Here is a 25,618-nt window from a genome sequence, read left to right on the forward strand (position 1 = left end):
CATGCTCCCCAAATGCAAACAAGCAGATCAACCACCCCAGTGTTGTAATGTTTCCGCCTGAAATCTGCTTGGATAACCCAGCAGGGTCCTTTGTCCTTTTGGAATAGGGCAAATAGTGCATGGCAGCAGGAATCAGCCAGTGTCCTAGAGCACTGAGGCAGAGAGAGCAGAGCCCGGAGGAGACAGAGGCTGAAGCTAGTTAAAATCAGTGTCTTGGCTCCCAGCTGGCTCCCAATTCCTGGTGAAACTCCTAAAGGGAGACTGTTAAATCATGAAATTGATCACCATCCTTTTCCTTTGCTCCAGGCTGCTACCAAGTTTAGCCCAAGAGTCCTCTCAAGAAATCGACTGCAATGACCAAGATGTATTTAAAGCTGTGGACACTGCTCTGAAGAAACATAACAGTGGAAACAAAGCTGACAACCAGTTTGTGTTGTACCGCGTAACCGAGGTCACCAGAACGGTGAGTGAGCTGTGTTTAACCTTGAGGTCACTTGGGATTTGTGCTGTCATTTGGAGCCCAGGCCCCACTCACCCCCAACCCCACCCCATCCCCACACATGCACCCCAATCCCAGAGAACTGACAATGAAAGGGAAGCTTTGTGGTTGTTTAGTTGCTAAGTCATCTCCGACTCTTTTGAGATCCCACGGACTGGAGCCTGCCGGTCTCCTCTGTCCATGAAATTTCCCAGAATGGAATACTGGAGTGGGTTGCCAATTCCTCCTCTAGGGGAATCTTCCTGACCCAGGGGTCGAACCCACGTCTCCTGGATTCTTTACCACTGAGCCACCAGGAAAGCCCATTCTTAAAGGAGTACATCTAAGAAATATACAATCTCACTTGTGTGGAATCTAAAAATTCCATCTCACAGACACCAGAAGTAGAATGGTGATTGCCAGAACTGGGTGGTGGAGGAAATGGGGAAACACTGGTCAAAGGGCACAAATGTCCAGTTATAAGATGAATAGGTACTGAGGATCAAATGTACAGTGCGGTGATTACAGTTATTAAGGCTTTACTGGAAATTTGTTAAAAGGTTAAGTGTTCTCACCACAAAACTGAAGGTAACTCTGTGAAGTGATGGGTGTGTTAATTAGCTTGTTTGTGGTAATCATTGCACAATGTACAGACAACTTTTATTTGTCAATTAAACCTCAGTTATGCTTGGGGAAAGGGAAGGTTTGTCTAAGAGGAGCCAGCTGTGTTGAACAAAATATCTATCGTGAAATCAATGTGGCTCAATGCATCAAGGTAACAGCCATGTTCTAGCTGGTTTTTAGTATTTTTTTTTTAAATCACTGATTGATATACCCAGGATGGAGACAAAGCCTGACAGCATGTGTGACTTTAAGAAATACAAATCTTTCAATAGTTTATTTAAATGAATTTCACTATAAAACACTGTTTTTCTGTGAGTTAAGCTATCGATTACTTTGGTGGAAAAAAAAAAACAAACAAACGGCTATTTGATATGATGAGGAGAAAGGAAAAAGTCCAGTGGATAGAGGTTTTTTGTTGTTGTTGTTTTCTGAAAATCCAGTCTTTCTGTTTCACATACTTGTGCATACATGTGAGTCCTAGGGTTCTCTGGCAACAGTTTATTGGTGTTGTCTTTATTGGTTGACATCCATGGTAAATGTGGTTTATTCTAGTTTATTCTAAAATGCCCATAGAATCACTGTTCATCTTTACTTTGCCATGTGGACACTGCCTATACCATGATCACTTAGGTTTTATTAAAATCTGAAACTGGACGGTACCTCAGAGTCTGTTTTGTCTGACGACATCACCTCCCAGATGCAAATACTGTGGAGAGAGCACTTCCCAGTGAGTCAGGAGACCTGCAGTCCCGGGCTGGCTCTGCCTTTCCAAGATGGGGAGGCTGCTTAAGCCATAGCCATCCACCCGGGGCCTCCCTACTCTCACCTACCAACTGAAAAGCTTTGCATCTGGAAGTTCATCTAACTCAGCACCTTTAAACTTTAAAAGGTTTATTTATTATTTCATGACAAGCTAGACTAAATAGAAAGCAAAACAATGCAAACAAAAATACTAAAATTACTCATAATTAATCTCACCATCCAGATAACTGTAACTTTTTTTCAAAGTTTAAAAAGGCATATGGTTTGTTTTCTAACTGTAAAAATGATAGATGTTTGTTTTAAAAAACAGATAATTCAGGAATGTTTGTTCAAAGAGAAAAGCAAAAAAAAAAAAAAAAAAGAGAGAGAAAAGCAAAAGAGAACTGTACTCCCACCACTGAAAGACACATATGTAACAGTTTCACTGCATAGTTTTCCAGACTTTTAAAAATCGTGTTTATGTATAAATTGGTTTCTACAAAAATAGGCTAATACTATGGATCTACTTTGTAACTTAAAAATATGTATATTTGTAAATAGTATATTACAAATTCTTCCAAGCAAATATTTATAAACCTTCAATACTTTTCCAATATTTTAATAAATGTTTTTGTCTTAACTGAATCAAATAGAGGTCAAATGTTCATAACTGTGCCAGATCTCAAATGATGTGCTATTGGGTCCATTAGATGAGACCTACCTATCCATGGTTGCTGTTTTTCAGGATAATCCTGACATATTTTATTCCCTGAAGTACCAAATCAAGGAGGGTGACTGTCCTTTTCAAAGTAACAAAACTTGGCAGGACTGTGACTACAAGGACTCTACACAAGCTGTGAGTATGTTGACTGTTTCTGAGGCTCCGTTTTTCTCTGCCAAGTGTGCCAGACTTGTGCACCAGTGCTGGAGATGATTAACATTGCTGGCTGCTTTTATAGGATGCACATACACCCTCAACTGTGTAGAACAGTCAAACGCTTGATGTCTGTATTCTCACATAGGTGTAAGGGGCGAGAGGCCAGAGTCAAACATGGAGAAAGCCCTCCAACAGGAAGGGGACTCTAGTGCCCAACAGGGATATGTGGGCCAAGCCCCAGAGAGGCAACAGATCAATACTTGGCTGAGACCTGGGGCTGGTGAGTGGACAGTGTAGCGCCGTCCTGAGTACCAATCCTGCTCTACCTTCAACCAGCTGATCACTTGGAACCAGTGTGCTCCCTTGCAAGGGGAGATCAAATTGACTTCATGAGGTTGTTGAAGGAAGAAATGAGACACATTATGCAAACGATTTTGTTTTAATAACAAGGGGTCTTAACCTAATGCCTACCCTGCCCTGGCACAACACAGCTGCTGGTCTGGCCATAATAATTGAAGGAGATTGTGATGCTGCCTGCCAGGAACCAAGCCAATCTCCTCATAATCCAGGGAGCCATTTCTTCAATGTCAAAACCCTGGCTTCCTGGATGCAGTTTGAACACTGAAATTGAGAGGTTAATCAAAAGGAGTTTAGCAGGCTGATTCACAGCCATGGTGTGCATCTTGATGGAGAGGAAATATCTCCAGAGCTCAAAACAAAGATTCATACTTTAAAATCTCGTCATTTAGAGTGCCTCTCCTCTATCTCATGAATATTGGTGACTTTTAAAAAATAATGATTTGGCTGAAAAATACTTATTCTTGTGCCTCAAACCTCTGCTTAGGAAAAAAAATCTTGACAAGATTTTTAAAAGGAAAGCCATATTTAGCAATAGTACTAAGTGGATTTCATCTGAAAGATTAGGATAAATCTTTTTTTTTTTTCATAGGCCACAGGAGAGTGCACAGCGACGGTGGCCAAGAGAGGGAATATGAAGTTCTCCGTGGCTACCCAGACCTGCCTGATCACTCCAGGTAGCTGATGTGTTTGCTGGTGCTGCCCTGGCGGGAAATGAACCTTTTCGGTATGGTGCCAAAAACCCTTTACCTGAGGGCGGCAGTGGCGATACCATTTGCAGCCTTGTGGGGGCGCTGGAGGGGTGGAGCGGCAGACTCCTGAGGTGGGCCCAGGCTCATGCCAATCATCCCCTTGGTGTCATCCGGATTCTCCTCCTCAGGAGCTGCGTTGTATTAGGTGTGTGTGAAAGAATAAGAAGACACAGAACTGGCCTCAACTGTAGGTAGCATCCTAGCATGAGAAAAACACAGGTTTTGAGTCAGATCCGGCCTGGAATCTTTGAAAGCTCTCACTTTCTTCATTTTTCCTTACCTGTGAAAGGAGATAACAATAATTCCCACTTTGTACCATTCTTTAGGGTGAAACTAGATGATACATCTGAAGATGTAATCTTTATAATGTATTAATGATAATCAAGATAAAAGTAGTAACAATTAACATTTATTAAGCACTTATTACCAGCCACAGTTCTAATCACTTCATGTGCAGTAACATATCTAATCCTCAAAACAACTCTATGACTCAAATAGTAATATCCCAGTTCACAGAGGAAGAAACTAAGGCCCACAGCAGGCAAATATCTTGTCCAAGATCCCGCAGCTAGTAATTAGCAGAGTGGTTGGAATAGACCCTTCATAAATGAAATTCCTTTAGATTCTAAGTATGGAGCAGCTTATCAACAGATAACCACTGTTAGCTCCTTCCCTCTTGTGGGTACAAGAAGGTACAGAAGGATGGACACATCTAGGTGATGTCAGTCACAAAAGCCATCCTGGAACTGGCCTTTGCTTACAAGTGAGCTCCAGACAGCATCTTCAGCCACCCTGGTGACCCTCACTGTAATGTGACTCTTCTATTTCAGCCTTAATCATCCATAAGGTACCCACAGAAACTACATCCCTTGAGTTGCCATTCTTGCAAGAAGCTGCATTCGAAGAAAGATAGTCTTGTGACAGTAATCACAAGTCATTGAGATTTTCTGATGGGAATAGCTTTTTATTATTTAGCTTAAGAACTCTATATTATAAGCAGATTTTAACATTAGCCAGAGCACAGCACGTACTACCATGAGAGAAAATGCTTTCTGCCACACCTTCAGAAATTACTGCTAGGTCCATAATGCTTTATCTGAAACCGTTTTGGCCAGTTATGTTTTGGAATTTCAAAAATTTAAAACTTTATTTTAACTTAAAAGTCTCTCTAGAAATTAGGGCAGGGTGGAAAATCATTCTGTTACCCAGAAAAATTGAGTTTGCATCTTTCCCTGCTCTTCTCACCCTCAGAAGTTTGCTCCATCTCTTCCCCCACCCTAGCTGGGAGCTGCCCTTGAGGTCAGGCAAACCAGCCTCTGGGCTTTTCTCCATCTCCCCTTTTCATCTTCTGTGTTCATCTTTTTTTTGTTTGTTTTCACATCAGTCATTTCTCTCATCTTTCCCATGTAATCCCCTAGGTTTTTTTAACTTTGCCCATTACCCTGATTCAGTCTAACGTCTACAAGGAAAGGAGGGGGTAAAGCTATGAATATTTCCCAGTAAGTCTTTTCCTGACACATGTTTATGGAAAGAAAGCTGACACACAGTTGCGAAGGGGGTTGTGTTGAGCTGCTGACTGAGGGATCTTACATCCTTGGATAGTGAGAGCCCCAGGGTCAAGGGACCCAGGACTCCTTTATTACTTCCCCTTTTTGCCACATGTGCTGTCACTGATCAGGGGGTGAAGGCTGTGTGTTATGAACACTGGTAATCTAATACAAACTCTCTCCTTTTAAACATATTTTACATTGTTTTATTGAAACCTGTTCAGTGGCTTCCCGTTCTTACAGGAAAAGTGTCGTTAAGTCGCTCTGTTGTGTCCAGCTCTTTGAGACCCCATGAACTGTAGCCCGCCAGGCTCCTCTGTCCATGGAATTCTCCAAGCAAGAATACTGAGCCCTCAGGGAAGCCCTAAGGGCTTGCATCCCATTCTTAATTCACTTCCGAAGGTCTAGGAAAGGCCCCCAGCTGAGCGGACAAAGTTGTGGGTATGTGCATCTTCCAGGAGAGGGCGCCATAGCTCACGTCAGGGTCGTCAGAGGAGAGGGTGATCCAGGAAGATAGTTAGGAATCCATGCCTACAGAGCAGAGTTCAGGCTGCACAACGGAGGCCTCTCTACTGACTGCTGAGTTCTGTGCTCAATCGTATCCAACTCTTTGTGGAACCCAGGTCTCTAGCATTGCAGGCGGATTCTTTGCCGTCTGAGCCACAAGCCAATAGGGAAGCCCAAGAATACAGGAATGGAAAGCCTATCCCATCTCCAGGGGAATCTTCCCGACCCAGGAATCGAAGCGAGGTCTCCTGCAGTGCAGGAGGATTCTTTACCAGCTGAGCTACCAGGGAAGCCCCTGCTTCCCTGCTTCCCTACTGACTGCTCAGACCTCAAATCACCCCTCCCTGTCTCCCGCTATAAACTGATAAGATGTGTGTACACCGTGTCCCACACCTGTGTCCCTGCCTCATCCTGCTTCATCCAGACCCATTTGTCCCTTCTCCTCAGGCCTCACACCTTGGGTTGTGAGGTTTACCTTGACTGCTCTTCACCCTTCTTAGCTTAGCCTCTTTTCCTCAGAAAAGTCTTCCCTGCCGTTCCAAGTTCTTGGGCTCCTGCCTTTCCAAGTTCTTGCTGAATTATACTGAAATCATCCATCTCCAGTTCTATCTCTTCCCCTGGACTTTGTCCAACTCCTTCATGGCAGTGAATATTACTCATGAATTTATGTATCCACACAGCCAGGCTCAGCACAGGACATGTTATAGCAGGTGTGAAATACATATTTGTTCAGTAGAAAGGATACAGAATGTATTACACCCTGAGTCTAGCTTCAAGGGGCTTTCATTAACACTGAAAAGTAACTTAAAATACATCTGTAATGTTTTGATTTTTATGAGGATAGATTAGTGTATCACTCCTGTAATTTTAAGTGACTTTAAATTTTAAATAACCATGCACAACAGAATGCATACAAGATGTTCCTAAGTGGATGGTGGGCCTTCTCTGACCCAAAAGCAGACTTGTGTTCTCTTTTTTCTAGTGCTTACTAGGGTTTACTGGAAAGTTTGTTATCAAGGCTTTTTATTGATGAGTTATCTGACTTATTCAGGGCAATGTATGTGAATGTAGGTTTCGCTCCTTAACGCTGCCCTTTTGCCTACTCTTTGTCAAGCTGAGGGCCCCGTGGTGACAGCGCAGTATGACTGCCTTGGCTGCGTGCATCCCATATCTACCAGGAGCCCCGACTTGGAGCCTGTTCTGAGACATGCCATCCAACATTTTAACAAAAACACCAGTCATTCCCACCTCTTTGATCTGAAAGAAGTAAAAAGAGCCCAAAGACAGGTCTGTTCTTTAATTTTTCTCTTGCCATAGTATTGCTAAAATGTGTTAGACCTTTAAGGTTTAGAATTTCATTATCTAAAATAAATCTTTGGCCAGAGGACAACGTGATTCCACAGGTGGTGGTGAGGAACTCTTCCGTGTTCTCATATGACCAGCTTGGGAGAACAAAAGCTTTTTCCACAGGCACAGTGATTTGGATGCTGCAGTGTGTAAAGAGGGGAAAGGAAGCTAATCAGACTTCCTTCCTGGGAGATTTGTTTTTAATGAATGGATGGTCAGCTCTGCTTGTGCTGTGAAATGGAAAAGTCATTGGTGGAAAAAAAAAAGTCATTCTGGCCTTAGGATTTTAAAAAGACTCTATCATCACCTAGCTGTCATGAGGCAAACATGACCCCCCAATATTAAAATGTACCTAAAAAGGTTGGCACAGTTGCTGGATACCCTCTAAATTATAGTCTCTGTTTCAATAGAGAAAAGAGCAAATACTTGTATTAATAAATCTGGTTTTTCCATTGAAGCCTTTACTGACAGTTGACTGAGCCCCTTGAATTTCAGCCTCTAATTATGGAGGACTCACTTTGGTCAGTAGCATTCCTTGCTTTTAATTGACCTTTAGTTGACCTTCTGGAGCTTGCCTTCATACAAGATGCAAGCTCTGCTTGGTTCTGTTCATATCCGGCTATCAGGGTGGGACCCACCTCAGATAAAGCAGGAGAAATCTTACTGCCTGGCAGTCTGGGAGCCTAAGGACCTACTGGTTAAAGCCACTCCAGCTCCCAAGTTTTCTTTATCCATCTAGAAAAGCATTATTAATATTTTACAAAATTTAACAGATCATTTTTTTTCCCTGCTGCCCACAGAGGAAATATTGCTAGGTCTTACTTAAGAAAATACAGTAACTCTATCTATAAATTGCTTTTCATTTTCAGATGTGTAGCTGTATGTGTGTATGTGTGTGTTGTGTTGAAGGGTGTGAGCATCATAAAGTGCTCAATATTAATTTGGTAATGATTTTTGCCTAGTAATAATAATAGCTTGTATTTTTGAACACTTACCAAATGCCAGATATTATTCTAAGCTCCTTCTAACACTGTGAATAATGTTTAAACTGACCTTTAAATATTCAATCCAAAATTGTTTCAGGTGGTGGCTGGATGGAACTATGAAATTACTTACTCAATTGCACAAACTAATTGTTCCAAGGAGAAATTTCCATTCTTAACTCCAGACTGCAAGTCCCTTTCACATGGTGTAAGTAGGCAAAAAATCTAATTATAAAGTTCTTAGCCTTTTGTGTCCAGTATTTACAGGTGTGGGAACTCAGCTGTCCAGGAAGACTCAATCACTAAAATTTTAGATGACATTCAACAGTTCCCTTTCATGTCCCATTGAGAATCTGAAACTCATGTCCACCTGTCAAGCTGCTTACCTAGTGGTCAGAGTCTACACATCTGGCAATAAGCATCTACAGATGTATCCAGGGACTAGCAATAGCCTGAGACAAAATGATGCCACAGTCAAGTTTGTCTTTTCATGTCTTCACGCTTTCCTATCTTCTTTTCCTTCTGTGTGCTCAACAGCTTTACAAGGCTTCTGAACTCTACCCAGGACAATACTTCCAACTGTCTCTGCTTGTTTTCTCACCCTCCCTCCCCTACTTTTCTCTTTAATAAGTACATCCTGAGTCTCTCTCCATTAGTGACCCTTTCTAGGATGATTACTTATTACTTATTACTGAAACAAAATTATGTTAAAAGAGAGCATCTCAAGGTGGCAGGAATTAATGCATGTTAAGATGATCAGGCATGAGGTCCTTCCCAGGGGTATATGCACTTTAGCAGAAGGCTGTGCTTTAAGCAAGAGGTGGCTGCAAGTCTGTTTGCCTAGTCTTTCTAGGTGATAAGAACTATTAGAAATAGATAGTAGGGATGGTTGCACAACCCTGTAAAATGTCCCTGAATTATACACTTAAAAATGGTTAAGGAGCGTCCCTGGTGGCTCAGTGGTAAAGAAACTGCCTGCTAATGCAGGAGACATGGGTTCAATCCCTGACCAGGGAATACCCCACATGCTGCAGAGCAGCTAAGCTGGTGCGCCCCAAATACTGACCCTGTGTTCTAGAGCCCAGGAGTTGTAATTGTTGAAGCCCAAGCACCCTAAAGCCTGTACTCTGCAATGAGAGAAGCCACTGCAGTGAGAAGCCCGGACAGCAACCAGAGAGTAGCCCCACTCGCTGCAACTAGAGAAGAGCCCGTACATCAGCAAAGGCCCAAGTACAGCCAAAAATAAATAAATTGTTTTTAAAATGGTTAAGATGGCAAATTGTATATATATTTTACCAGAATTTTTAAAAATAATAAAAAAAAAGAGAGAGAGAGAAACCCTCTAAAATCATAGGTTCTAGTCACTGTGTAACTTTGTCAGTTTGAATTGAATCTGGCCTTTTAAGCATCTATAATATCTTCTGTTTTTTATGCTTAGCTTCAAATTGAGGTTATATAGGCCTAAATGTTATCTAGCTTTAATCTTGCTGCATCTGTTTATAAAAGCCCCAGGTAAGTTTTTGCTTTGCAACACAGAAATGCAAAGGCTGGTTGAGGTAACAAAGCCAGTCAGATTTTGGTGTAATTGTCCTAAGCTTTCACTTCTTCATCTGTAAAATCGTGAAGAATAATAGTATCTATCTCACAGAGTTATTACAGTAATTAAAGAACATAAAATGCAAATGAATTATTTTGCCCACAGTTGGTAAGATTGAAGGCCTTGCTATTCAAAGTGTGGTCCATAGACCAGCAGCATCAGCAACGCCAGGGAGCATCTTAGAAAAGTAGAATCTCAAGTCCACCTACATCTACTGAATGAGAATCTGCATATTATCCGTAACAAGATTCTCAGGCAATTCATCTGCACGTTAAAATTTGAAAAGCAAAGATTTAAGGAGTTTCCTAAGCAGTTCTCAGTCATGTTACACCTTAGACTCACTAGCCTAGCTTTAAAAAACACCTATTCCCAAACCATTCCCCCAGACCTTCTGATTTAATTGGTCTGGGGTCAGATGATCAAAAGTTTCTCAGGTAGACCAAAGGTGCTGGTGATACTGAGAACTTTTGAGTTACCTCCAGTATACTTTTCCCCATCCAAAATTGAGGTATTGTAAGTGTGGTATTTCCTATATCTTTAAAAAACATGACATTTATTATAGTCATGTGTGTTCTTTTGTTGGAAATATACATTTATAGGAATCTTCAAGACACTAAGAAAACAAAGGGAAAAAATAATGTTATATCATATTTCCAACCACTCAAAGTTATCTGAGTGTATTTCCTTCTTGTCTTTTTTTGGTGGGGAATATGGCCAGTTTTGACCGTTTTGTGTATGTGTGTTTTATTAGTTGTAATTACTTTACATGCTACATTTTTTTTCTATGTCTTTAAAACTCTTGATAAACTTCTTTTTAAATAACTTTTAATATCCTAGTGACGATACCATAGATTGCTTTTTAAATTACTTTCCTATTTTTGGTCCTGTGTTCAAAAGCAACAAAATATGTTGTTTCTGTTTTTATTATGATTAATACCTCACCAAACATCTTTTAGAATAAAGCTATTTCTATGTTTTGGCTGGTGATGCAGTTGGTAAAGAATCTGCCTGCCAATGCAGGAGACACAGGAGACACAGATTCCATCCCTGGGTCAGGAATATCCCCTGGAGTAGGAAATGGCAACCCACTTCAGTATTCTTGCCTGGAGAATCCCATGGACAGAGGAGTCTGGCAGGCTACAGTCCATGGGATCACAAAGAGTCAGACATGACTGAGTGACTTAACACTTGCTTCATGTGGCTTTGCTTATCCTTTCTGTTTATTTTACTCCATTAAAATTTTTTGAATTTTTTTATTTTTTGGTTGTGCTACCCAGCCTGTAGGATCTTAGTTCCCCAACCAGGAATCAAACCCATGCCTCCTGGAGTGGAAGCATGGGGACTTAATGACTAGACCACCACAGAAGTCCCTCTCCATTATGTTTAATCTTTCATTATGTTTTTTATTATATGCTATTATTCTTGAAGAGGGAGTACCTTGACTTTGGTGTTAACTTGATCTGAAAGTCTTTGTCTTGCTAAGAGAAAATGTTACCCACTCACTTGTATAGTTACTATTTCTACATTAGGTATTCTTGTCATCTTATTTCATGTCTCTGCGTGTTTGGGTGTGTGTATTTGTCTGTGGTGGTACTACTTTTGCATTGTTTCTTTTTCCGTCTTTTGAATATAGACTATGTTTTGCTTTGTTTTTCTCTATACAATAATTTGCAGAGTCAACATCCTATTTTTAATTTTACTAGTCATTTAAAGATTCTTAAAAACATTTTTAATATATGCTCTTATACGCTTTAAAAGATTTTTTTTCATTTATTTTTATTAGTTGGAGGCTAATTACTTTACAGTATTGTAGTGGTTTTTGCCATACATTGACATGAATCAGCCATGGATTTACATGTTCTTATATGATTTTTTAAAAAACAGGATATTGGTGAATGTACAGATAAAGCACATGTGGATCCCCAGCTAAGAATTGCTTCCTTCTTGCAGAAATGTGACCTTTATCCAGGTAAGGGATAATACGTGTTGGTGTTCATGTTGGTCCCAGACAACTGGCTAGGTCTTTCCATAGATATTGTGCTTTGGTTCCCATGATAAAGTCTACATGACCCACAGACCTTACTAGGAACACTGGGTCCCATCCCTGCTCCGCTGTGCTACAGCAGGTTCACCTGAGACTGTTCAGCAAGTGGCCAAAGAGAATACGGTGACAGAAGGAAAAATTTCTGTTTTCTGGGCAAAGCTGCCCTTCGATTACGTCAGATGGTCTTTCTTGTTATACCAGCTGTCTCTGCATCAGATATTGTGAACTGGGGAAGCTGTATCTCATTTTTAACTACTCAGAATAAGATCCTTTCAATTAAAGGTTTTTTCCTTTCCATGTTATAACATGGGGAAAGGGTGATAGTGCACGTTTAAGGTCAAGTTAGTATTTCTTATACCAGTCAGCTCAGGCATGTCGGACTCTCTGCGACCCCATGGACTGCAGCATGCCAGGCTTCCCTGTCCATCACCAACTCCCGGAGCTTACTCAAATTCATGTCCACAGTGTCAGTGATGCCATCCAACCATCTCATCCTCTGTCGTCCCCTTCTCCTCCCACCCTCAATCTTTCCCAGCATCAGGGTCTTTTCAAATGAGTCAGTTCTTTGCATCAGGTGGCCAAAGTATTGGAGTTTCAGCTTCAGCATCAGTCCTTCTAATGAATATTCAGGACTGATTTCCTTTAGGATGGACTAGTTGGATCTCCTTGCAGTCCAAGAGACTCTCAAGAGTCTTCTCCAACACCACAGTTCAAAAGCATCAATTCTTTGGTGCTCAGCTTTCTTTATAGTCCAACTCTCACATCCATACATGACTAGCAGAAAAACCATACCTTTAACTAGATGGACCTTTGTTGGCAAAGTAATGTCTCTGCTTTTTAATATGCTGTCTAGGTTGGCCATAACTTTTCTTCCAAGGAGCAAGTGTCTTTTAATTTCATGGCTGCCATACCATCTGCAGTGATTTTGGAGCCCCCAAAAATAAAGTCTGTCACAGTTTCCACTATTTCCCCATCTATTTGCCATGAAGTGATGGGACTGGATGCCATGATCTTAAGTTTTCTGAATGTTGAGTTTTAAGCCAACTTTTTCACTCTCCTCTTTCACTTTCATCAAGAGGCTCTTTAGTTCTTATTCACTTTCTGGCATAATGGTGGTGTCATCTGCATATCTGAGGTTATTGATATTTCTCCTGGCAATCTTGATTCCAGCTTGTGCTTCCTCCAGCCCAGCATTTCTATGATGTACTCTGCATTTAAGTTAAATAAGCAGGGTGACAATATACAACCTTGACGTACTCCTTTCCCAATTTGGAACCAGTCTGTTTTTCCATGTCCATTTCTAACTGTTCACTGCTTGACCTTCACACAGATTTCTCAGGAGGCAGGTCAGGTGGTCTGGTATTCCCACCTCTTGAAGAATCTTCCACAGTTGGTTGTGATCCACACAGTCAAAGGCTTTGGCATAGTCAGTAAAGCAGAAGTAGATGTTTTTCTGGAACTCTCTTGCTTTTTCGATGATCCAACGGATGTTGGCAATTTGATCTCTGGTTCCTCTGCCTTTTCTAAATCCAGCTTGAACATCTGGACTCATCTTGAACATTCTTATACCAAGGGTTGGCTTTTCTCATACTTGGAAGATAGCTGTGTACATTGCACAATATGAAGCATTACTGAAGTTTCCTGCTCACCAGAGTCATAGGATTTAAAATTTTCCCACTAGAAAATCATTCCTTTACATTAAGCATTGCTTTTTACAGTTTCCATCAAAAATGCAAAGACTTAAGAAAAGGGCAGCATATTGATTGAGTCACCTTCTGATTGAAAGTTTCCCTAAACACACTTGAGGAAAAGAGGAGGAGAGACAGTCAGTTGGAGGTCTGATAGACAACCTCCACTGCTGGATCTTGGGCTGCCACGTGGCCCTCTGTCAGTGGACGCTGGATCACACGTGGAAAAGGTACTAGGCTAGATTGCCTCTTCAGGGCATACACTGACATAAAATCTGCCTCTTTCAGGGGAGGATTTTGTACAACCACCCATCAGGCTTTGTACTGGCTGCCCCCAACCTATACCTGTTGGTAGCCCAGAACTGGAGGAGCCTCTGAACCATTCCATCGCAAAGCTTAATGCAGAGAATAATGGAACCTTCTATTTCAAGATTGACACTGTGAAAAAAGCAACAGTACAGGTCTGTAAATTATAGTGATAGTCTATTGCAAATTGTTTACTAATTTTACCACTGATCTTGGCTCTGGATTGGGAAACAGTATACTTGACAAATGGGATTTGGTAGACTTGAATTTCAAGTCCAAACCTCACAGCATGCTTGATGTGTGATCTTGGACGAGTCATTTAAAGCACTGTCTCTGTTTTCTAGCCATAAAGGACTATAGTAAGTGTTAGTCGCTCAGTCGTGCCCGACTCTTTGCGACCCCATGGACTACAGCCCACCAGGCTCCTCTGCCCATGAGATTTTCCAGGCAAGGATACTGGAGTGGGTTGCCATTTCCTTCTCCAGGGGATCTTCCCAACCCAGGGATTGAACCCAGGTCTCCTGCACTGCAGGCAGATTCTTTACCAACTGAGCTACAAGGGAAGCCCATAAATGACTATAGGAAGGGTCAAAAAAATAACATATGTCAATCACTTCTCAAAATCTAAAGTGCCATATAAGTACTAGCAACTTGTATAATTAAGAAAATTGAGAGCTAGGAAAAATAAGACTTATCCTCTGCCTTTCTAGATCCATCTCTTATTATAACATCACTCAGTGCCTTGGGCTCCACCACATCAGCCAGTCATTGCCCAGACTTTCTTTGCATGCTCTTCTCCATGTCATTTTCCCCCTGCCTGGGGTGCCATTCCCCTCTACAAGTGTACCCTCTAGGAATTCATCTCTCCTTCCATGCCTGTCATAGAGGTTAAGGAGTATCCTTGTTTGGAGGTCAGAGGGCCTAGCTCTGCAACAGCATCTGCCACTCACATCCTGGGTGACCCTGGGCAGTTATTCAGACTCATGAAACCTTTGTGGCTGGATCAGAAAAGCCCAAATCCCTTCCAACTCCAACAGCATGTGACCGATGTATTTATGGACAGATTCCTATTATGGGACCTGAAAACTGGCTTCCCCAAATACAAGCTAAAGAAAAGTCATCAAAAAGGAGCCAAACTGGGAATTCCCTGGCAGTCTAGTGGTTAGGACTTCACACTGTCACTACTGAGGGCATGGTTCAAACCCTGGTCAGGGAACTAAGATCCCACAAGCTGCGCAACATGACCAAAGGGAAAAAAATATTATAGCAAACAAACATGATTTTCATAGGCTTCCCTGATGGCTGAGAAGATAAAGGATCTGCCTGCAATGCTGGAGACCTAGGTTCAATCCCTGGGTTGGGAAAAATCCCCTGGAGAAGGAAATGGCAACCCACTCTAGTATTCTTGCCTGGTGAATTCCATGAACAGAGGAGCCTGGCGGGCTACAGTCCATGGGGTGGCAAAAAGTCAAACACGACTAAATGATTAATACACACAAAACATGATCTTTATAGTCTACAAAGAAAATCTCACTTTAAAGGTTCATAATTCTGGCTCAGTAATTGAATTTCTAGAAATATAAAATAGAAAAAGTCTTTAAATACAATAATATTCATTGCAGCTTTAACTATAAAAGCAAAAAATAAAATGGTAAACTCTCAAAATGATTAATAATATAGAAATGATCAAATTGTGTCCAGCATATCCTTACAATGGAGTATTAAGCAGCAATTTTAAACCATCTTTGTGAGGAGTTCTTGATGTAGAAAATGCTTGTGTTACACTATGCAGTGAAAAGGGGGGCCATAAAATTGAATAAACATTCTGTTCTCGATCATATTATTAAAAAGTACAGAAAAAAATACTGGAAAGAAATGTCTCAGATTATTCATAGCTTTTAGGTGATGTCACAGAGGGCTGTTGATTGTAATCTTCCTTATTTCCTGTTTATATGCTGGGGGGGAGGAAGACCTAAACCAACCGTATTAAAATAAATCAAAACTGACACTATGATTTCTCTCCTACTCACACACTTATTTCTGGATGCCATATCCTCTCCCTGATTTCACTAGCACATAAGCCATGTTAGGCTTACTTGAAAGGAGTACCAATTCATGCTGCTCTTGTCTTTGTCAGCTTTTCTTCTTGCTCTGTTTTTCTGTAAAATTCCCTTATTCTTACTGATGCAGGGACAGTCCAGTACTCCACCACATAATGCATGTCAAAAAGTTGCTGTCAGGAGAGAACCACTCATTCTCAAGTGTGTATATCTAGTCCTCTTGGTAGTCCCAGTTCTTTCTATAAATCAGTCAACATACTAGAATGGATGTGTTTATGCTAAGGGTACAAGGAAAACCACAATAGAATAAGCTACATCCCTTTACTTGTTAAAGTAATCTGGAATATTGTGAGAATTTCAAATTTACTTTTAAGAGGTTACTCTTTACTTATTTTTGCATTTAAAGAGAGCAATTTAGTCACTCAAGGCAGCCCTAGTGGAAGCAGCTGATTTATTGGAAATCAGCTTACCATAATGAATTTGCAATAGCCAGTCTCTTAGTGACCCATTTACCAAATTGCTAATTTGTTTTACAATTTTATTCTTGCCTTGGCTTTGCATGTTTAGTCCTATTTGGGAACATGTCCATTCCAGGTTGGTTTCATACTTCAGATACCAAACATTTCTTAAATCCTTTGTTTTCTCATGTGAACGGTTGTGATTTCTGTCACATACTGTTCATTTTGCCCTATCCCCACGGCTGCTGTTAATGTTCTTCCCTGCCTCTGCTCAGATAAGTACACTTCAAGGATCTGTGGGTGCACATTCAGGAATTTTCCTTTGACAAGAAGTTCTAGAAAGGTCAAGGAATATGTAGATGTCTGAGATTTATGATGCAAATTGACAGATCACCAAATGATTTGCAATTATATCAATGTACATTCACACCATGTGGATGTAAGACACTGGCTGATGGTCTTGACTTGACCTATTCGAATACTACCAGCAGTGACTGAGATTGCATGTTGCCCACACCTGGCCAGGTGTCATCTCTGTTTTTTATCCTTGACAAGATGCAAGGTTAAACATGATGTTGTATATAGCTTTTTAAATGTGCATATCCTTGATTGTTAATGAAAGTCAACTTGTTCTGGAGTAATGATCTTTTTAACTTCTCCAAAAGAGTTGGTTATGTCCTTGGTTCATTTCTTTAGTGTTGGACTTTCTGTGTATAAGAATATTGACCCTACATCATATTTTTCCCAGTTTACCTTTACTTTATTCACTGTGACATTCGAGAATCAGTTTTCATTTTTGTCTAGTCAAATTTCCACATTATCCCCTTCCTTTAGGTTCTTTCCTCTGCTTTTCACCTATGAAAAGCCTCATCATCCTAAGAACTGATTAATGTTTTTTGTACCTTTCTAGCTTATTTAGTTTAAATGTCTTAGGCATTTGGAACTTACATTACTAAGTAGTTTTCTGTACTTTAAAAACAAAACTTGGACAGGATGGACTTAAGCAGGGAACACTTCTGATAAGAACAGCAATATAGATGCAATTTTGAGGTTCTTAAACACAAGATATTACTAGGTCTACTTTATTCCTCCTCTGTGGACCCTGAATAGAATTGAGCCAACAGCTGTATTTTTTGTCATATATTGTCAACTTTCCTAGGCAACATCATATTAATCAACTGTGGCTCAGAGGTAAAGAATCCACCTGCAATGCAGGAGACTGGGGTTCAATTCCTGGGTCAGGAAGATCCCCTGGAGAAGGAAATGGTAACCCACCCCAATATTCTTGCCTGGGAAATCCCATGGACAGAGGAGCCTTGTGGGCTATAGTCCATGGGGTTTCAATGAAACTGGACACAACTGAGTGACTACTTAACAACAACAATGTCAGAAAACTGGATTAAAGTATACTCTCAAATTAAGCAACAAAATTCATGATCACCAATGTATACACTCTAAAACACTTTTTGGACTTCCCTGCCCAGCTTATACACATCTGGAGTTTTACAAGTTATCAAAATTGTCTTATAAATTTTACTTTGCTTACCTAGAAAATGATGCCAGAAAAGGTAGAGGAGTAACTTAGCTCTTTCTGTGACTCTGCTCTCTTCATCCTCCTCCCATTGTAATTCCTCCATGCTTTTCAAAAAAACACAAAGAGAAAGGGAAGACTGTTACGTTATGGAATTATACTATCACTCTGTAACTTTATTTTTTCAATAATGGTCAACCTTCCAGGAAACAGGTATGTATAATATATTCTTTTCGATAACTATATAATATTATGCACACACACTTTTTTTTAAATTTTTTTATTTTTGTAGTGGTTTTTGCCATACATTGACATGAATCAGCCATGGATTTACATGTGTCCCCCATCCCGATCCCCCCCTCCCACCTACCTCTCCATCCCATCCCTCTGGGTCTTCCCAGTGCACCAGCCCTGAGCACTTGTCTCATGCATCCAACCTGGGCTGGTGATCTGTTTCACCCTTGATAGTATACTTGTTTCAATGCTGTTCTTTCTGAACATCCCACCCTCGCCTTCTCCCAGAGTCCAAAAGTCTGTTCTGTACATCTGTGTCTCTTTTTCTGTTTTGCATATAGGGTTATCATTACCATCTTTTTAAATTCCATATATATGCGTTAGTATAGTGTATTGGTCTTTATCTTTCTGGCTTACTTCACTCTGTATAATGGGCTCCAGTTTCATCCATCTCTTTAGAACTGATTCAAAAGTATTCTTTTTAGTGGCTGAGAAATATTCCATAGTGTATATGTACCACATCTTCCTTATCCATTCCTGCTGGTGGGCATCTAGGTTGCTTCCATGTCCTGGCTATTATAAACAGTGCTGTGATGAACACTGAGGTACACGTGTCTCTTTCACATCTGGTTTCCTTGGTGCACACACACATTTTAAATCCTAGAATGAAATGCTGAATAACTTAGTCTGAAAATTGGGCCACGTTAACTACCTTTTAAATTTATCTATATAATTTTAAAACATTTTATAAAGTATATTTTTCAAGTAGGTAAAGGCTGTAAGCCTTTTTAAAAAAACTGTACTTGGGATTTTGTTGAAGTCAGTGTATTGGAAAAAAACCACACAATGACTTTTACTTTTGAAGTAAATGAAGTACATGTATTCTAGATCAAAAAGAAAAAAATTGAGCCACAAATGTTAACAGCAGATAGTATTATATAATGATTAAAACTTGCTAGAGCTTAAAATAGTCTCTTAATACTAAAAAACAAAAACAAAAACAAAAAAACAACCACCTCGGAGAAGCAAGCTAGAAATCCAAAGAACTTTCCTAATCACATAATTTAATCCACATAATTCCTATAGCAGTACTAACTCAGTATTTCTCTGATTCAATCTTTCATAGAACAAAAAGGTGTGTTTAAAGGAAATATTTAAGTTTTCTTCCTACTCGTCTTAGATTCTACATATTATGACTTGAGCCTTTGAATTGCTGGTGAATCTTGCAGTTGCTGAACAATAAAACTAAGGAAAATATAAAAATAAAAATGATTGCATGGTTTTCTTTTTCCATTTAAAAAAGGAAATAAGCCCAATTGCCAAATATTTTAATGTGCATACAAAGTTTTGTTGTCAAATATTTGTACTTTTTGAGGGTAACTCATTTGTTCAGTACATAATTAAAATGTCAAGATTCTCTCCTAAAAGCCCTTATGATAAAATGTATGATTTATTACACAGCATTAATTAAGCTCCTATTTTGTGCTAATTCATTTTCCAGGTGGTAGCTGGAACAAAGTATTCTATTGTGTTCATAGCAAGGGAAACCACATGTTCTAAGGGAACTAATAAAGAGCTGACCAAGAGTTGTGAGATCAATAGACATGGTGTGAGTATAATGCAGCTGTCTTACTGATTCCCTGGAAATCTGTATGATGTTTTATGCTTATTTATGTATCTCATGAATAACACTGTTTTCTCTTTTGGCTTCGATTTTCATGGATAGCTAATTCTAAACTGTGATGCTGATGTTTATGTGGTGCCTTGGGAGGAAAAAATTTACCCTACTGTCAACTGTCAGTCACTTGAACAGGTATGATTCTAATTGCAGTTGGTTTGGGTTGCTGCTGCTGCTGCTGCTAAGTCGCTTCAGTTGTGTCCGACTCTGTGCGACCCCATAGATGGCAGCCCACCAGGCTCCCCCGTCCCTGGGATTCTCCAGGCAAGAACACTGGAGTGGGTTGCCATTTCAAGTTATGCTCATTCTGAAAAATCATATTTGGAGGTTGAAAATGAATCACTATTTACATGAATTGGAGGACTATCTTTTTTAAATGGGGAGAACACTCACATTTCTATGCTGATCTCTCTTCTCATGGCTAGAAAGGGAGAGCAGCTGTCCCATTAATCACTTCTCAGACATGGTTAGTATCCCGTGAGTCCACAGGTTCTCTTAGGGAAGCACATCCAAGGAGCTTGGGAAAAATGCAGGTCGCATACCCCACTCTACATTTCCTGAATCAAAAGCTATATTTTAACACAGTCCCCAGGGAAATCATACCCATATGCAAGTTTGAGAAGCATTCATTTGCATCATTTTTTTACTTCTTAAAAGAACCCTGGGAGGTAAGTAGTACTTTCCCCACTTTCAAGATTTAGACATGAAAAATTACAAAGATGCTAAAGTCCTAAAGAGGATAATAACTTTATCAAGTGCTTCCTCCATCTTAGACACTGTACTGAGGACTTGACACATATTTTTCTCCTGACAACTCTATGAGGCAGGTGATTTTATTATTCCTATTTTACACACAAGGGAAGTGAAGCTAGTGGTGCTCAGATACAAATCTAGGTCAAATCAGAGCCTACTCTGTTCACCATCATGCTGATAACTAGTAGGCTGTGACTTGCTTGACCTCAAAGACCATGCTCTTTGAATCACCAAACACTGCCTCCAACCACCACGTTCTCACAGGTAAGTGTGTAGGTAGAAATAACCCACAAAGCCATAGCTTCAATGCAAGTTGGCTCTGCTCCCTTTGTTCTGCATTTAGGTTTTTGTCATATGTAGGTATGTATATAGTCTAATACAAACATTATACAAAGGCTGTGTTTCAAGCTTGTGAACATATATATCCTAATGTGTTTCAGTTCAACGGAGTGATTATGGATATATGCTGCTTAAAATCTATTCCATTCTTAAAATCAGTTAAGGTCTTTTTGGATAAAAAGCAGTAATGTGCTAATAGAAATAGTATCAATTAATAAATAATGTGCCATGGCTTATGGAACCATAGGCTTAGAGGGTACCCTAGAGATTAAGTAGTTAACCATCCAGTTTTTCCTGATTAAAAACTCTATTTTAGAGTATTATTAGGAAGAAGAATCAATATCTCTAAATTATAAAATCAATCAAAAGAGGAAAAAATTATTCATTTTTATCCTTTATGGAATATTAATGTATATAGCACTTAAAATCAGGCAAAGACATTCCCCATCATAAACTGAGATAGCATTGTCAGGCCCCCACCCCTTCTTTCTTCTTTGCTAGTGTGATTTTCACAGTAATGCATTCATCTTAATATTTCCTGTTTAGACCTCACTCATGAAAAGGCCTCCAGGTTTTTCACCTTTCCGATCAGTACAAGTGATGAAAACTGAAGAAAAAACAACTGTAAGTCTACCCTACTCTGCCATGTCACCTGTACAAGATGAAGAGCAGGATTCAGGAAAAGAACAAGGACCCACTTATGGGCATGGCCAGGACCATGGAAAGCAAATAAAATTACACAGCCTTGGCCTTGGCCATAAACATGAGCATGTCCAAGGCCATGGGCACCATAAGGGTCACCATCTTGGCCACGGACATCAAAAGCAACATGGTCTTGGCCATGGACATAAGCATGGTCTTGGCCATGGACATAAGCATAGTCATGGCCCTGGAAAACATAAAAACAAAGGAAAAAACAATGGAAAGCATGATGATTGGAGAACACACTATATGGCAAGTCCTTATGAAGATAGCACTACATCCTCTGCACAGATGCAAGAGAAGACAGAAAAGACAACACCTCTCCCTTCCCTAGCCCAGCCAGGTGTAGCCGTTACCTTTCCTGACTTTCAGGACTCAGATCTCATTGCCACTGTGATGCCTAATACACTACCACCTCCCACACAGAGTGATGACGACTGGATCCCTGACATCCAGATAGAGCCAAAGAGCCTTGCATTTAAATTGATTTCGGATTTTCCAGAAACAACTTCCCCCAAATGTCCTGGTCGCCCCTGGAAGCCAGTTAATGGAGTGAATCCAACTGTGGAAATGAAAGAGTCTCATGATTTCGATCTCTTTGATGCTCTTTCTTAATTTAGGCAGCCAGGGGTATTTCTTTAACATCTCATCAACCCCTGTCCCCATTGTCCAAAGATCCTCATATAATACAACAAAAACCATGAACATTCAGAACAGCCTAGAGAGAAATAAATGGTGAGACTCCCCATGGGAACACCATCAATCTCTATGGATGACATAAAACTGTGTGCAGAATTCTAACTCCTTTCTGAGGTTTCCTCCCAAGTTTTCTTAACTAGCACAGAAAATGGACAAACTAATATACTTGTGGCCTACTGCAGCTGCTTTTCTGATAATGAATGTGTACCTTAAAACCTACACCGTCAATTTTCATACAAAGATTCTTGACATTTTGAATAAACTGTAAATCTGGTCCATATGTGGCAATAAGGGAAGTTAAGAGACTGAATGCTGAACTTCTTAATGGAGAAAAAATAATAATAAAAACCTCCAGAGGTCAAAGAGGAACAAGAGAGAAAGACAGATGGGCCAAAGGGAAGACAGAGAAAATAAACTGACTTTCTGTTTCCAAAATGGGCTAGTAATCTCAAACATTTACTCCCATGTGACAAAGCTATTCTGATAATTCTCTTTCTGGCTGAGAGTGTTTCTTGTGAGTCAGTAATTTCTGTTTACTCATTAACTACGCTTTGCAATAGGGCTTTCAAATAGGAGTTTTCTGTTTGTTTGTATGTTGCCAGCGTTAGACTGAGTAATCCTTGCTGTCCAATAGCTCTGAGTTTAATGATAAGGATGGAAAGCAGAAGTAATACAAAGGCTGGCCTTCTTGAGGAAATCTTTTTTTAATAATTGATAAGGGGATATCATGAGATGTGATGCAAATTTTCAGAAATTTTATGAGAAATTCTTCCTAGCCTTTATAGTTGCATTTTCTTTTGCTATAACATTGAAGTATATGGGCTTTTGCAGAAGAGAATAATATGATTATCTTTAATTTACTGATCATGTGAGGGAGGCATGTCTTTCACAACCCCTGCTGTGCTTTCGCCTAGGGAAATAGGGCTTTATACACCTACACTCACCTGTGGATGCATGTCACTGTTTCTTCAACTTACTGGTTGTATTTGAGCCGCTGAGTTTTTATTTCATTCCAAATATTATCTATACTTGCAAATAAAGAACCAATGATCTCAGAAAAAGGTCTCATCTTGTCAATTAGTGGCTTCATCTTCCTCTCTTTGAATGATACCCTCAGATTGTTAACAGGGTTTTACTGTACTTACAGAGGCATGTAAGGTTCTGCGAGTACAAGGGCCAACCTCAAGAGGCAGGGGCAGAGCCAGCACCTCAGCGTGAGGCCAATTTACCGGCAGAGTCTCCGCAGTTGGCACAATAGCCCCGACAACCTCTGTCAGCAGCCCTGCGTGGAAGGACGAGAAGATGGGGTAGAATTTAATTAGAGAAGAATGCCATTTTATCCCTCTGTGGCTGAGTGAAATAAAGTTCTGTCTTTATGCTCCCCTCCTGGTTCATTCACACTGGTCTCCTTTCAGTCACAACCAACCGGCAGCCAAGTCGAGATGATCAGAGAGCCAGCACTAGGGCTCTGCCCTGGGGGCTCACAGCGCAGCCCTGGAGCATTCGTGCTCACGGAGGCAGGATCCTTTAGCTGGGGCTTCCCGGTCACAGAGACCTTGTCATGGGTGCTCAATCAAGGGGTAGTGGGTCATGTTTCCACCATGGATCTAAGGACTCTCTCTTTCCCTTTCCTTCTTCCTTCTCCTCCTGACTCCCAACCCAATGCTGAGAGAATTTGTCATCTTATATTATTTTTTTATGATCTAAATTATTACCAAAAGAGAAAAAAATCTTTTGTTAATATATCTACTAACTTCTCATTATCAGAAAATACTGAGTCTCAAAAAAGTTGAAAGAAAATATAAAATTATCTTTCTGATCTGGCTAAAAGAAAAAAGATAGAAAACCAATAGAATAAAAAATAAGAGATTTCAAGTTTTCTGTAACAAACATTTATTGAAGCCTCCTTTTGGGGTGTAACTTAATCCTCACCACCACTCACGGAAACGTCTCCGTGATCACCTTTCCTTTATAATGAGGAAGCTGTAGCTCACAGAGCCCTGCCCAGAGTCACAAAGTTAATATGTGACAGAGCTGGCATTCAAACTCAGACCTTTGAACTTCGTCATACTGTGTTATCATGGCACTTTACAGGATTATCGATATTGTCATTACGAAAAACACATCAAGATAATTTCTCACTCTGAGATGATTATGATTTCGCTCCAAAGTCCTTATGAAATATTTCATTGTATCTGGTGCTATTCTGAGTCCTGCTCATGGTAAATTAGAATGCAGTCAAGCACAGGCATTAGCTATTTACCACAGTCAGTCCTGAGAAAAAGAAATATTTTTTGTTTTATTTTAAATGTTGAGTTTTTATTGAAAACATTCCCCTCCATTGTACTGTCCAGACTGAAGAGGCAGTCAGCAAAAAGAAACCTGTGCAATCATTTTAAAGAATTACAGAGTAAGATGAAGATGCCATCAATAAGATGACAGAAGTGGACATGTCTTCTTTATTGTCAGTCTTAGTTTAAATACTTGGCAGCTCATCACATGTTTGAGGTGTCCTGAGTGCTCAGAGCATGTGTGTGGTAATTGGTGCTTCTACTCATCTTTAGTCGACTTGGGTTCACATATACAGCCTATATGCTTCCCTGATAGCTCCGTTGGTAAAGAATCAGCCTGTAATGCAGGAGACCCCAGTTCAATTCCTGGGTCAGGAAGAACTGCTGGAGAATGGATAGGCTACCCACTCCAGTATTCTTGGGCTTCCCTTGTGGCTCAGTCAGTAAAGAATCTGTCTGCAATGCAGGAGACCTGGGTTTGATCCCTAGGTTGGAAAGATCCCCTGGAGAAGGGAAAGGCTACCCACTCCAGTATTCTGGCCTGGAAAATTCCATGGAGAAGTCCATGGTGTTGCAAAGAATTGGACACAACTGAGCGACTTTCACTTCATTTCACTTCACATTCAGCTTATGAGAGCCTCAAAGCAAAAAGAAGAGAAATAAATTCTAAAAAACATGAATGCGTTCCCTTGAAGAGCTTACAATCCCTTTGGGAAACCAAGACAAAAGCATAGGGAACAGATATTTAATCCAAGCAGCATCTTTGTGGAGCAGTGAACCTGGCTAATATGATGGGAAGATGTTGAAGAGGTGGGAGGACCAAATTGGAGAGAAAAAATGAAGCCCAAGTGAGATGGTTCTTTAAAAAAAGTTTTATCGAAATATAGTTGACCTAAAATGTTGTGTTACTTTCAACTGTACAGCAAATGATTGATAAATGTGTACATGCGTGTATGAGTGCAAAGTCACTTCAGTCATGTCTGACCCTGTGATTGTACCCTGCCAGTCTCCTCTGTCCATGGAAT

The 25,618-nt window shown here is 40.2% G+C and overlaps 1 protein-coding gene across 2 annotated transcripts; it reads left to right on the forward strand.

The window, feature by feature from the left end:
• Window positions 1-23,673, forward strand: KNG1 (kininogen 1). 2 transcript variants are annotated; one of them, XM_061166776.1, is made up of 11 exons: window positions 2-463; window positions 2,589-2,699; window positions 3,670-3,754; window positions 6,998-7,170; window positions 8,314-8,421; window positions 11,695-11,779; window positions 13,831-14,003; window positions 19,633-19,740; window positions 19,858-19,944; window positions 21,448-21,525; window positions 23,450-23,673. In XM_061166776.1, exons 1-11 carry the CDS (start codon window positions 272-274, stop codon window positions 23,558-23,560), a joined length of 1,311 nt encoding a protein of 436 aa, XP_061022759.1. In that variant the 5' UTR covers window positions 2-271; the 3' UTR covers window positions 23,561-23,673. The 2 variants fall into 2 exon arrangements, with proteins under 2 accessions (XP_061022758.1, XP_061022759.1); XM_061166775.1 differs by lacking the exon at window positions 23,450-23,673 and having other exon boundaries at window positions 1-463; window positions 21,448-23,431.
• Window positions 23,674-25,618: the final 1,945 nt, after the last annotated feature.

Source organism: Dama dama, chromosome 19 (assembly GCF_033118175.1).
Source record: "Dama dama isolate Ldn47 chromosome 19, ASM3311817v1, whole genome shotgun sequence".
NCBI lineage: Eukaryota > Metazoa > Chordata > Mammalia > Artiodactyla > Cervidae > Dama > Dama dama.

Bases quoted from the DNA above. Each gene is read 5' to 3' on its own strand.
- KNG1 (XM_061166775.1), top strand. From the start codon at position 272: ATGAAATTGATCACCATCCTTTTCCTTTGCTCCAGGCTGCTACCAAGT. The intron at 464-2,588 runs GTGAGTGAGCTG...GCTGTTTTTCAG, and splicing joins TAACCGAGGTCACCAGAACG to GATAATCCTGACATATTTTA. The intron at 7,171-8,313 runs GTCTGTTCTTTA...AAATTGTTTCAG, and splicing joins TAAAAAGAGCCCAAAGACAG to GTGGTGGCTGGATGGAACTA.